Source organism: Pristiophorus japonicus, chromosome 17, assembly GCF_044704955.1.
Source record: "Pristiophorus japonicus isolate sPriJap1 chromosome 17, sPriJap1.hap1, whole genome shotgun sequence".
Taxonomy (NCBI): Eukaryota; Metazoa; Chordata; class Chondrichthyes; family Pristiophoridae; genus Pristiophorus; species Pristiophorus japonicus.
In genome coordinates this window covers 95620321-95634640 of record NC_091993.1, presented here as the reverse complement: position 1 = coordinate 95634640, position 14320 = coordinate 95620321, and the positions used below count along the sequence as shown (strand labels likewise).

Genomic DNA, 14320 nt, shown 5'->3' with positions numbered 1-14320 from the left:
TTTTTCTGCCAAAGTGCATGACCTCACACTTTCCAACATTATACTCCATCTGCCAAATTTTTGCCCACTCACTTAGCCCGCCTATGTCCTTTTGCAGATTTTTTGTGTCCTTCTTACATGTTGCTTTTCCTCCCATCTTTCTATCGTCAGCAAATTTGGCAACGTTACACTCAGTCCCTTCTTCCAAGTCGTTAATATAGATTGTAAATAGTTGGGGTCCCAGCACTGATCCCTGCGGCACCCCACTAGTTACTGGTTGCCAACCAGAGAATGAATCATTTATCCCAACTCTCCGTTTTCTGTTAGTTAGCCAATCTTCTATTCATGCTAATATATTACCCCCAACCCCGTGAACTTTGATCTTGTGCAGTAACCTTTTATGTGGCACCTTGTCAAATGCCTTCTGGAAGTCCAAATACACCACATCCACTGGTTCCCCTTTATCCACCCTGTTCATCCTCAAAGAATTCCAGCATATTTGTTAAGCATGACTACCCCTTCATAAATCCAAGCTGACTCTGCCTGACCGAATTTTGCTTTTCCAAATGTCCTGCTACGGCTTCTTTAATAATGGACTCCAACACCTTCCCAACCACAGATGTTAGGCAAACTGGTCTATAGATTCCTGCTTTTTGTCTGCCTCCTTTTTTAAATAGGGCCGTTAGATTTGCAGTTTTCCAATCTGCTGGGACCTCCCCAGAATCCAGGGAATTTTGGTAAATTACAACCAATGCATCCATAATCCCTGCCGCTACTTCTCTTCAGACGCTAGGATGCAAGCCATCAGGTCCAGGGGATTTATCTGCCTTTAGTCCCATTATCTTACTGAGTACCACCTCCTCAGTGATTGTGATAGTGTTAAGTTTCTCCCCCCCCCCCCTCCCCCCACTACAGCCCCTTGACTATCCACTATTGGAATATTGTTAGTGTCCTCTACTGTAGATGTAATATCTCTGCACCATGTTACAAACTCACACGAGGCATGGATATATCAGACACGGTCACTCTGTGACCTTCACTTTATTTCCAGGACTGAAGAGTCTTGATCCTGGGTGAGATCTCCCCTTTTATACCTGGAAGCCCAGGTGAGGAGCTCACTCCCTGTGGTCAGGGTGTGCATTACAAGGGTACAGGTACAGTATGCATGAGTTACAGTTACATACTTATCGTCATTGCAAGATGACATCATCTCCACCCTTAGGTCTTTTAGTTTCAGAGGTTAAGTCTATCGGGTGGTCGACGCTCTCTCGTGGAGCGCCGCAGTTGTGACTCTGGTGGCTGAGCCTCAGCACGCGTCTCTGTCACTTGAGATTATTCCGGCCTGTCCGGGCTGGCCGCAGGGACTGTGCAAGCTGAGGGCTGTCCTTGTTGCTTGTGCGCTGGCAGTGGTGCGGGTGCTATCTCATCATGCTCTTCTTCCGGTTCCTCCATGTCTGCACTGAACCTTGTCTTCACTTTTCCAAGTGTTTGCGGCATATCTGCCCATTGTTTAGTCTGACCACCATGAGCCTATTTCCTTCTTTGCCAATTACGGTGTCCACAAGCCATTTGGGTCCCAAAGCATGGTTAAGAACAAATACCGGGTCATCTATTCTATACATCTCCCCCTTGAGCCTCGATCATGGAGCTCAGTTTGGGACTGACCCTCAACAATGTCTGCCAGGGCTGGGTGAATGAGGGGCAGCCGTGTCTTGAGCATGCATTTCATGAGGAGTTCCACTGGCGGGACTCCCGTGAGCGAGTGCGGCCGGGACCTGTGGGCCAGCAGGAGGCGCGATAGGCGGTACTGAAGGGAGGGTCCTTGGATGCGTAGCATGCCCTGCTTTATGACTTGGACCGCCCGTTCCACCTGGCCACTGGAGGCCGGCTTGAACGCCGCTGTCCGTACGTGCTTGATCCCATTGCCCGACATAAACTCCTGGAATTCATGGCTGGTAAAACATGGGCCATTATCGGTGACCAGGATGTTCGGCAAGCCGTGGGTCGCGAATACCGTATGCAGACTCTCCACAGTGATGGATGTCGTGCACGCGTTCAATATGATGCATTCGATCCACTTCGAGAATGAATTGACAATGATCAGGAACGTTTTTCCCATGAATTGGCCCGTATAGTCCACGTGAATACGTGACCATGGCCTGGTGGGCCAGGGCCACGGGCTGAGTGGGGCCTCCCTGGGGGCATTGCCCAGCTGGGCACACATCGTGCACCTGCGAACCCAGTGTTCCAGGTCTGAGTCAATCCCCGTCCACCACACGTGTGACCGGGCAATGACCTTCATTAACACGATGCCAGGGTGCTCGCTGTGGAGTTCCCTGATGAACACTTCCCTTCCTTTCTGGGGCATGACTACCCGGCTGCCCCATAACAGGCAGTCGGCTTGGACGGAGAGTTCATCCATCCATCTCGGAAACGGCCTGACTTCCTCGGGGCACGCCCTGTGTGCGGGCGCCCAGTCCCCAGTCAGGACACATTTCTTTATCATGGATAGGAGGAGGTCCCTGTTGGTCCAGAGTTTGATCTGGCGGGCTGAATTGGGGGAGCCCGCAGTGTCAAAAGCCTCAACGGCTATGACCATCTTGGCGCTCTGCTCCGATGCCCCCTCGGTGGTGGCCAGTGGGAGCATGCTGAGCGCGTAAGCGCAATTTTATGTAGTCATACGCAGCCAGCGTGAGGGCCCATCACTGTATGTGAGCTGACGCATTAGCGTTGACAGCCTTGCTGTCGGACAACAGGGATGTTAACGGCTTGTGGTCCGTCTCTAGCTCGAACTGTCTACTGAAAAGGTACTGGTGCATCTTTTTCACACCGTACACACACGCGAGTGCCTCCTTCTCGACCATGCCGTATCCGCGCTCTGCCTGGGAGAGCGACCTGGAGGCGTAAGCCACCGTTTGGAGTTGGCCGTCATCGTTACCCTGCTGCAAAACACACCCAACCCCGTAGGATGACGCATCGCATGTTAAAACCAGTTTTTTACAGGGGTCATACAAAGTCAACAGTTTGTTGGAACACAGCAGGTTCCTCGCCTTATTGAAAGCCCGTTCTTGACAATCCCCCCAAGACCATGCACAACCTTTATGGAGGAGCATGTGTAACGGCTCCAACAATGTGCTTAAGTTCGGCAGGAAGTTCCCAAAATAGTTCAAGAGTCGCAGGGATGATCGCAAGTCTGATATTTTGCCGGGCCTGGGCGCCCGGCGAATTGCCTCAGTTTTTGATTCAGTGGGCCGGATCCCGTCTGCGGCAACCCTCCTGCCCAGGAATTCGACCTCTGGGGCCAAAAACACACACTTGGCTTTTTTCAGCCGCAGGTCTACTCGTTCCAATCGGCGTAGCACCTCCTCCAGGTTGCGGAGGTGTTCCTCAGTGTCTCGACCCGTTATAAGGATGTCGTCTTGGAACACAATCGTTCCAGGGATGGACTTGAGCAAGCTTTCCATGTTTCGCTGAAAGATAGCCGCTGCCAAATGAATTTATTTTTTTTTTTCGTAGCCAATCTTTCCAATTCTTTGTCAGATCACAAACGCCAGAGGTCACCTTGCACACATCAAGGATCACCCTGCGCTAATGCTCTTAGCCAAAAGGCCTAGAGCCCAAGCACCATTCCTGGAAGTACTGCAATACCAGGTTCGTGCCCCAAATGAATGCCAAACGGGGACCTATTGTAAACAAATAATCCTTTGTATGTCGTGATGGTGGTCAGAAACTTGGATTCTTCAGTCAGTTCCTGAGTCATGTAGGCTAAAGTGAGGTCCAGCTTCATGAACAGCTTACCACCTGCCAGCGTGGCAAAAAGGTCCTCCGCTCTCGAGAGCGGGTATTGGTCTTGCAGCGACACTCGGTTGATGGTGGCTTTGTAGTCGCCACAAATCCTAACCGAACCATCTGCTTTGAGGACGGGAACAATGGGACTTGCCCAGTCACTGAATTCAACGGGCGAAATTATGCCCTCTCTGAGCAGCCTGTCCAGTTCACTTTCAATTTTCTCACGCATCACATATGGCACCGCTCTGGCTTTGTGGTGCACTGGTCTGGCGTCCGGAGTGATGTGTAGCACTACTTTGGTGCCCTTGAACATTCCGACACCGGGTTGAAAGAGTGACTCTAATTTTTGCAATACCTACGAGCATGAACTTCGCACCATGGATGAAATGGCGTGCACATCCCCCCCATTTCCAATTCATCTCAGCCAGCCAACTCCTCCCCAAGAGCGCGGGCCATTTCCCAGAACAATCCAGAGTGACAGCCGATTCTGTGATCCATTATGCATTACCACCAAGTTTGCACTGCCCAGCACTGGGATGATCTCTTTGGTGTACGTACGTAGCTGCATCTCAATGCGTTCCAATTTGGGCCTGCTAGCTCTGTGTGGCTATAGTCTCTCAAATTGTTGGGCGCTCACGAGGGACTGGCTTGCTCCGGTATCCAGCTCCATGTGCACCGGAATGCCATTCAGTAAGATTTTCATTATCATGGGTGGCGTTTTGGTGTATGAGCTGTGGACGTCGGTCACATGAACTCTCTGAACTTCAGCCTCCATGGTAGTTCTCCAGGCCTCATCCTGCATTTCAGACCCCTCGTCTGGTTCATCTGTCTTGCAGACTAGCCTCACTACTGCCTTTTTTCACATCCTGGCCAGGTGTCCCTTGACATTACAAATCCTACAGGTGTAAAGTTGGAACCTGCAGATTTTTGCAGTGTGTCTGCCCCTACATCTCCAACATGAACTGAGATTGCTGTTAACAAAAGGGCTATTCCCAGGCATTCCTCTCTGATGGCCCGTTTGGCTGTTCTAATCACTCTGATGGAGGGTGTTAATTGTCCCATCACAGGATGCACTGTTCCTCGTGATGGCGTGAATTGCCAATTCCCTTTCCATTATCTCTGTTGCAGGACCACCCTGGCTGCCCGGACCGTGTCGAATTGCCCTTGCCTGCCTGCCTGGACGGTGTTGAATTGCCCTTGCCTGTCTGGAGGGTTCTGTGTCCTTTTTACAACATTAACTCACTGGTTCATCGCAACATTGAAACCAGGGCTGTGTGCGTAAATTAGCAAGGTCTCCTCTTCCCCTGCCATGAAGGTCTGAGCTATCAACGCTGCCCCTTCTAAAGTCAAATCCTTAGTCTTTATGAGCTTCCTGAAAATGCCGACATGATTAATGCCCTCGACGAAAAAGTCCCTTAACATCTCCTCCCTGCAGGCATCGGAGAACTTATAGCGACTGGCCAAACGCCGCAGTTCCGCCACGAAGACCGAGATGTTTTGACCCTCCCGACGCTGGTGAGAGTAGAACCGGTGCCGGGCCACTTGCTGGCTTGAGATGCTCACTGATCAGCTGGCTGAGCTCTTCGAAGGGCTTGTCCGCTGGCTTTTGGGGTGCGAGCAGGTCTTTCATCAGCGCATACGTCTGTGGACCACAGCTGGTCAGTAGATGCGCCCTCCGCTTGTCAGCTGCTGCCTCTTCCAGCCAGTCCTTTGTGACAAAGCTCTGCTGGAGTCTTTCCACATAGTCGGCCCAGTCCTCACCCACACAGTAGTGTTCTTCTGTGCCACTGCTGGCCAACCTCGTGGTTCGGTGATTCCCGATTCTCGTCACCAGATGTAATGTCTCTGCAAACTCTGCAAAATGTCTTTACAAACTTACACGAGGCATGGATATATCAGACACGGTCACTCTGTGACCTTCACTTTATTTCCAGGACTGAAGAGTCTTGATCCTGAGTGGGACCTCCCCTTTTATACCTGGAAGCCCAGGTGAGGAGCTCACTCCCTGTGGTCAGGGTGTGCATTACAAGGGTACCGGTACAGTATGCATGAGTTACAGTTACATACTTATAGTCATTGCAAGATGTGAAATACATGACAGTAAAGACTGATACAAAATATTTGTTCAGAGTTTCTGCCATCTCCATGCTCCTCCATGGGGAGAGAGAGAGAGAGAGAGGCTGGGGGCGAGAGAGAGAGAGAGAGAGAGAGAGAGAGAGAGAGAGGCTGGGATGAGAGAGAGGATAGGGGGAGAGAGCTGCTGGGGGAGAAAGAAAGTGACTGGAGGTGGGGGGGGAGAGAGAGAGGCTGGGGGTGAAAGAGAGGCTAGAGGGGAGAGAGAGAGAGAGAGGCTGGGGGAAAGAGAGAGTCTGGGGAGAAAGAGAGAGAAGCTGGGGGGAGAGAGTGGCTGGGGGGAGAGAGAGAGGCTGCGGGGAAAGAGAGAGACTGGAAGAGAGAGAGAGAGAGAGGCTGGGGGGAGAGAGTCTGGGGAGAGAGAGAGGCTGGGGGAGAGAGAGAGAGAGGCTTGAGGTGGGGGGACAGAGAGAGAGGCTGGGGGGAGAGAGAGAGAGGCCAGGGGGGAGCATGGCGGCCATTTTCACAGTACAAATACTTATTATTATTGTTGTAATGTAAATTTACAAGTTTAAAAGTTTATAAGTGATCTTAAAGGGTGATGTTAAAGTAAAATTTGATATAAGAATAAAGTTATTAAAGTTAAGTTAAGTACAAAAGAACTGTTTATTAAACATTTGAATAATATATATTTTACATTAAAATGAATCATTTCCATTATTTGTTCCATTCTTAACACAACTTTTGGAACTCAAGAAGAATCACTCAAGGTCTTGTAACTTCTCTTCTTTCCCCACCCCACAACTAATTGCAGTCTTGTGACTTTTCACCTTCTCCCCCCACCCCACCCCCCCCACCCCCACCCCCTCCACCCCCCTACTGATTGCAGTCTGCAGAAGCCTTCCGATCGGCACCTCACTCCCCGGGCTCAGTGTGCAGAAATCTTCTGGTCGGCAACTCACTGTCTCTTTCTCCTCCCCACCCCCACGGGCTTGTTTTCCAGCCGAGTCCCGAGCCCCTGTGTCCGGGCGCGGGGCTGATTCTGCTGGCCAAAGCTACGTTCGGTGGTGGAATATGAGTCAGCAAAAAAAAAGAGAAAACTTCTGAAATCCAACAAACTTCCATTTACTATGTTGACGGATAAAAAAAGTTGAACTTTATTATTGATTTTGACAGTGTTCTTGACTCAGTCCAAAATCTTCGATTAAAAACAATGGTGTCTTTCAGTGCTGATTTGTCAATGTGTGCTGGTTTTCTTAAGTGCCCAGAAGGTTTTTCGGGAGTGGCCAGATTCGCCGACCTAGGAGGAAAAAATTTTGGCTAAACTGTGAAAAATTATAAAAACTGGCGCAGACATGAGGGAACATGACGTCAAAAGAACTGGCCTAGAAAAATCGTAACTAATTCAGTTACGCCGGCGCAGATCGTAGGTGGAAACTTTGAAAAAAATAAATACACCAAAAAAAATGGTGCACGCCAAAAAAACAGCGAAAATGACCCGGAAAAATTGAGCCCTATGTATCAGATACGTACAGCAGCTTCACGCCATTCCATGTATTTTAATGGTGAGTCTCCCAGTGAGGTACGGTTATTGTGCAGATTTTAGAGCTGCATCTTGGACAGCAACTTCCTGATTTCCGCGTTTAACTGCGCATGTGGTCACCGGAAGTTATTATCCGATTTGTACATAAATAGCGGCGCATGCTGTTAACCTCAGCGTTACTTCTAACACAAAATCCGGCCCATTATATTTTTGAGATCTTGACAGAAACATTGAAACTTCCTAATTCCTGTGCAGACCACAAATAAAATTGACTGTCACTGACAGGAAGCTCCTTAACTATAACAGAGGATCTTAGATGTATTCTGTAACCAAACGAAGACAGAAATCTGCCAGATTTCAGAAGTAAGAGTTCCTACCTGTGTATAGTGTCCACACATCTTCTCTGGAGTACACGTCATAGTCTCATATGTGTAATCAATCAATTCTAAATACCAGTCCTCAACTCCATTTTCTGGGATCAGTGGACCATTTGTTGCGTATAAATTTTCTCCCACTTTGCCTCTGTTTGGATTGTGTTTCCATAAGCATTTATTGGCGTATTTCTTAGCAATTTTTTCCAAGTGCCCGTCCCATTTCTAAAAGTAAATGAATTCATAGATAAGCAAATGCAATATACACATAAGTAGTACAGAATTGACAAGAATATGCTTAAAAGTTAGGACAAATCTGAACCGAATCTATTTGAATTGATAGATTAGTGATAGCTCAGCCATGTTCCAAGGAAGGAAATGTGGCGATATAAAATATTATCCATGAGCAACACAATGAGAGATTAATTAATACCATTATGCAAAACAGTTGTTTAGTGGTATTGTGAGGTGATCAATGGTGTCCACAGTATTTAAAATTTACAATCTTTTTGTTACAACTAATGTTTTTTCCAGTCCTTAACTGAGGATCTATTGGATTTAGAAAGAACCTCAACAAAATAAATGGAAAAAGCTATTTTGCTTATTCCAATGAATTCATAGCAATTAGAGTGCAATATGACTCAAATCAAGTTAATAAGAATCCTCCAAGCTCTGTGGGTGAGTTTATTCACCCAAGTATTGTTGAATTCAGGAATCATGACCATCCAATATTGATTCCATATCTTTGGGGGAGACATTTTCTGGATCATTAAAAGCACAGATACATCCCTCCTCAGAATTAGTTAGGGAAAAAATAAGTAAGTCACTTGCTCGCCCCTACACCACTAGGGATCAGATACAGACAGACAATTGTACAAGAAACCATTGTTACATGGCCTGCTTGCATTTGTGAACCAGGAGAAAGCAGAAATATATATGTGAACGTTCAAATGCACGTATTGGTATTATGTCCCAGTCTATGACTCACAAGTTTCTTTTGATTGAAAAATAAATCATTTACATTGGTATAGTGCTTCTCATGTCCTCAAGACATCCCAAAGTACCACAGCCAATTAATTATTTTTTGAATTGTTCCTTTGTAGGCAAATGCAGCAGCCAATTTGCATGCAGCAAAATCCCACAACAAGAAAATGAGTTAAAAGATCAGTTCATCTGTTTTGGCAGTGTAGGTTGAGGGATGAATGTTGACCAGGGCACTGGGAGAACGCCCTATTTTTTTTCAAATAGCATCATAGAATTTTGTATAAGCTCCTGGCCAGGCAGACTGAGTCTCAGTTTAGTTTCTCCTCCAAAAGTTGGCCCCTCTGACATTGCAGAAATCCTTCATTACTGCACTGTAGTATCAGTTTAGATTATGCGTTGGAGTGGGTCTTGAACCCACAACCAGCTGAGAGCCAAGCTGTTGCAGCAGCTCTTCAATCAATCAAAAATGTAAAGTGGTTTGCTCCCCTGTCAACTTTATCAAAGTTTAGAAGAAAAGTGATTTAAGTTGGGCTTCTTAATGCTGGCTGTGAAACTGCCTTGGTGTAAAACAATATAAAGCCAAACCATCTCCTGGAATTACAATATAAAAGAGCATTCATCTGATTAGTCAGTAAAATGTGATCAAGAAAAATAGATGCATGCTCCACCACTGGAATCAACCTCACTAAACTGCCAGGGGAAACAGGTGTGTATTCATCATCTGACCAGCAAGTATTGGAGAGACTCCCACTAGCGGTTAAACAAATGATAACCTAATTTTTTACAATTCCATCTACAGATCTTTTCAATGTACAGTCTTCCTGACTTCATCCCATGTACAGGACACATCTTTGCCTCTCATCTCCTCCCATGCTTGGCATTCCAGCCTTCTGTTGGGTTGCATGCCCTTTGGCTCACACAAGCTAAATTACCATTCACTCCATCTCTAGGAGCTTTTACAAATCCCCTGGGAGGACAGATGCACCAACATTAGCGTCCTTGACCAGGCCACCATCCCCAGCATTGAAGCACTGACCACATTTGATCAGCTCTGCTGGGCAGACCACATTGTACACATGCCAAACACGAGACTCCCAAAGCAAGTGCTTAATGATTTAGACGAGGGGATTAAATGTAGTATCTCCAAATTTGCGGATGACACTAAGTTGGGTGGCAGTGTGAGCTGTGAGGAGGATGCTATGAGGCTGCAGAGTTAGGTGAGTGGGCAAATGCATGGCAGATGAAGTATAATGTGGATAAATGTGAGGTTATCCACTTTGGTGGTAAAAAGAGAGACAGACTATTATCTGAATGATGACAGATTAGGAAAAGGGGAGGTGCAATGAGACCTGGGTGTCATGGTACATCAATCATTGAAGGTTGTGGAGAAAGCAAATGGCATGTTGGCCTTCATAGCGAGGGGATTTGAGTACAGGGGCAGGGAGGTGTTACTACAGTTGGTGAGGCCACACCTGGAGTATTGTGTACAGTTTTGGTCTCCTAACTTGAGGAAGGACATTCTTGCTATTGAAGGAGTGCAGCGAAGGTTCACCAGACTGATTCCCGGGATGGCGGGACTGACATATCAAGAAAGACTGGATCAACTGGGCTTGTATTCACTGGAGTTCAGAAGAATGAGAGGGGATCTCAGAAACGTTTAAAATTCTGACGGGTTTAGATAGGTTAGATGCAGGAAGAATGTTCCCAATGTTGGGGAAGTCCAAAGCCAGGGGTCACAGTCTGAGAATAAGGGGTAAGCCATTTAGGACTGAGATGAGGAGAAACTTCTTCACCCAGAGAATGGTGAATCTGTGGAATTCTCTACCACAGAAAGTTGTTGAGGCCTATTCACTAAATATATTCAAAAGGGAGTTAGATGTAGTCCTTACTACTAGGGGGATCAAGGGGTATGGCGAGAAAGCAGGAATGGGGTACTGAAGTTGCATGTTCAGCCATGAACTCATTGAATGGTGGTGCAGGCTCGAAGGGCTGAACGGCCTACTCCTGCACCTATTTTCTAAGTTTCTATGCTCCATTCGGAACTCCTTCACGGCAAATCAGCCAAGGGTGGGCAGAGGAAACATTACAAGGACACCCTCAAAACCTCCCTGATAAAGTGCAACATCCCCACTGACACCTGGGAGTCCCTGGCCAAAGACTGCCTTAAGTGGAGGAAATGCATCCGGGACGGTGCTGAGCACCTCGAGTCTCATCGCCGAGAGCATGCAGAAATCAAGCACAGGCAGTGGAAAGAGCGTGCGGCAAACCTGTCCCACCCTCCCTTTCCCTCAATGACTATCTATCCCACCTGTGACAGGGACTGTGGTTCTCGTATTGGACTGTTCAGCCACCTAAGAACTGATTTTAAGAGTGGAAGCAAGTCTTCTCGATTCCGAGGGACTGCCTATGATGATGGGGAGGAGCCTTGAGGGTAGCATAACTGAATCTTGCTTTCCTCCGATGCCTTTGGTGCACTCAGAATCATTTTCCTTAGTTACAAATTGGACCCTAAGAAAATGTGTGCGCTATATTAGTTAAGCATGTCAGCAGATCATCGGCAAGTGACTCTGCAGCGAATGTGTAAGTGTGTTATATCCTTCCTGTGTAGAAGTGTGTGCGAACATAAGAACATCAGAACTAGGAACAGGAGTAGGCTATTTGGCCCCTCGAGTCTGCTCCACCATTCAATAAGATCATGGCTGATCTTCTACCCCAACTCCAGTTTTCTGCACTATCCCTATATCCCTTGATTCCCTTAATATCCAAAAATCTATCCATCTCTGTCTTGAATATACTCAACCACTGACCCTCCACAGCCCATGGGGTTAAGAATTCCAAAGATTCACCACCTTCTGAGTGAAGAAGTTCCTCCTCATCTCAGTCCTAAATGGCCAACCCCTCATTCTGAGATTCCCCAGCCAAGGGAAACATAAGAACATAAGAATTAGGAACAGGAGTAGGCCATCTAGCCCCTCGAGCCTGCTCCACCATTCAACAAGATCATGGCTGATCTGATCATGGACTCAGCTCCACTTAGCCGCCAGTTCCCCATAACCCTTAATTCCCTTATTGGTTAAAAATCTATCTATCTGTGCATTTTCTCTGCATTTACATCTTCTCTGCATTTACCCTGTCAAGCCCTGTAAGAATGTTGTATATTCAATGAGATCTTCTAAACATTCTTCTAAACTCCAGAGAGTATGGTGTGTGTTAGACACTCCAGTGTGTCCTGAATCCCATCGAGCCTGCAGAAACTCGTGTCTTCTGCTTAACAGAGTTTGAAAAAGACCCTGTGCAAGGACAATCAGCTGAGGCGTTTTTCGTGTGAAGAGGGCAGTTTTGCCCCTCCAGATTTTCTTCACCTTTGGAGTCATTGTGAAAGGATGAAACCCGCTTACCATTCGCAGCATGTTGGTTGCGTCCGGTACCTCGGAGCGAAGCTTGTTATGTACAGCAACCAGACTGTCCTTCTCTGCTCTGGTCAATGCGCGGCCGGGCTCGGGGAGTGCGAGAGAAATGAGCAGCAGTAGCAGAGCGGCTGCCATCCTTCCTCGCAGGTGCTGTGACACCTCGGGGAGCGGAGCGGCTGCACTTTATAGGTGGGGGGACCTCCCGGTCAGAGGGAGAGGAAACGAAGCGCAATGTCCGTGATTATAACCGTGGAAACAATGACGCGGTCACTTTATGACGCCTGCACTTTATTTCGCGGTGCCTTTTGACATTAACGCCTGGGAGAGAGGTGGGATGGTAAATGTCGAAGGATTAAGCTGGGAAAGGCAACTGCAGAAGCTGAGGATCTTCAGACTTCGGTGAAGGTGGCTGAAGGGGACCTTACATATAAACTAAAGTTGGTACAATTCTGAAGTGGGTGCAGGAATGGAGAGACCTGGGGGTATAGGGGCACAAATTGTTCAAGGTGGCAGGGCAGGTTGGGAAAGTGATTACAAAGGCATATGGGGTCCTGGGCTTCATGGAGGCATAGAGTACAAGAGCAAGGAAGCAAGGACCTTTATAAAACACTGGTTCGGCCTCAACTGGAGTATTGTGTCCGATTCTGGGCACCACACTTTAGGAAGGATATGAAGGCCTTAGAGAGGGTACAGAAAAGATTTACAAGAATGGTTCCAGGGATGAGGAACTTCAGTTACGTGGATAGACTGAAGAAGCTGGGGTTTTCTCCTTAGAGCAGAGAAGGTTAAGAGGAAATTTGATAGAGGTGTTCAAAATCACAAGAGGTCTAGACAGAGTAGACAGAGAAACTGTTCCCATTGGCGGAAAAATCGAGAACCAGAGGACACAGATTTAAGGTGATTGGAAAAAGAACCAAAGGCGAAATGAGAAAAAACTTTTTTACTCAGCGAGTGGTTAGGATCTGGAATGCACTGCCTGAGAAAGTGGTGGAGGGTGCTGGAGGCAGATTCAATTGTGGCTTTCAAAAGGGAATTGGATAAGAACCTGAAGGAAAAATAATTGCAGGGCTACGGGGAAAGGACAGGGGAGTGGGAGTAGCTGAGATGCTCTTGCAAAGAGCTGGCATGGGCTCGACGGGTGGAATGGCCTCCTTCTGTGCTATAAATGTTTAATGATTCTATGATTCTACATATTAAGCTGTGCATCTGGAACACTACTTATTAGAACATAAGAAATAGGAGCAGGAGTAGGCCATACGGCCCTTCGAGCCTGCTCCACCATTCAATAAGATCATGACTGATCTGATCATGGACTCAGCTCTACTTCCCCGACCGTTCCCCATAACCCCTTATCCCCTTATCGTTTAAGAAACTGTCTATTTTGTCTTAAATTTATTCAATGTCCCAACTTCCACAGCTCTCTGAGGCAATGAATTCCACAGATTTACAACCCTCTGAGAGAAGACATTTCTCCTCATCTCAGTTTTAAATGGGCAGCCCCTTATTCTAAGATCATGCCCTCTAGTTCTAGTCTTCCCCATCAGTGGAAACATCCTCTCTGCATCCACCTTGTCAAGCCCCCTTATCTTATACGTTTCGATAAGATCACCTCTCATTCTTCCAAACTCCAACCTACTCAACCTTTCCTCATAAGTCAACCCCCTCATCCTCGGAATTAACCTAGTGAACCTTCTCTGAACTGCCTCCAAAGCAAGTATATCCTTTCGTAACTATGGAAACCAAAACTACACCCAGTATTCCAGGTGTGGCCTCACCAATACCCTGTATAACTGTAGCAAGACTTCCCTGCTTTTATATTCCATCCCCTTTGCAATAAAGGCCAAGATAGCATTGGCCTTCCTGATCACTTGCTGTACCTGCATACTATTCTTTTGTGTTTCATGCACAAGTACCCCCAGGTCCCACTGTACTGCGGCACTTTGCAATCTTTCTCCATTTAAATAATAACTTGCTCTTTGATTTTTTTTCTGCCAAAGTGCATGACCTCACACTTTCCAATATTATACTCCATCTGTTAAATTTTTGCCCACTCACTTAGCTTGTCTATGTCTTTTTGTAGATTTTTTGTGTCCTCCTAACACATTGCTTTTCCTCCCATCTTTGTATCATCAGCAAACTTGGCTACGTTACACTCAGTCATTTCTTCCAAA

At 47.0% G+C, this 14320-nt stretch overlaps 1 protein-coding gene across 1 annotated transcript in view; it reads right to left on the bottom strand.

The window, feature by feature from the left end:
- LOC139228008 (peptidase inhibitor 16-like) overlaps positions 1-12284 on the bottom strand; it is an 89936-nt gene extending 77652 nt beyond the window's left edge. The window contains exons 1-2 of the mRNA XM_070859158.1: positions 12138-12284; positions 7762-7980 (exon numbers count right to left, since the gene is read on the bottom strand). Coding sequence (XP_070715259.1) covers positions 7762-7980; positions 12138-12284 — 366 coding nt within the window. The remainder of the gene's footprint in view (positions 1-7761; positions 7981-12137) is intronic.
- Between the last annotated feature and the right edge of the window lie 2036 nt (positions 12285-14320).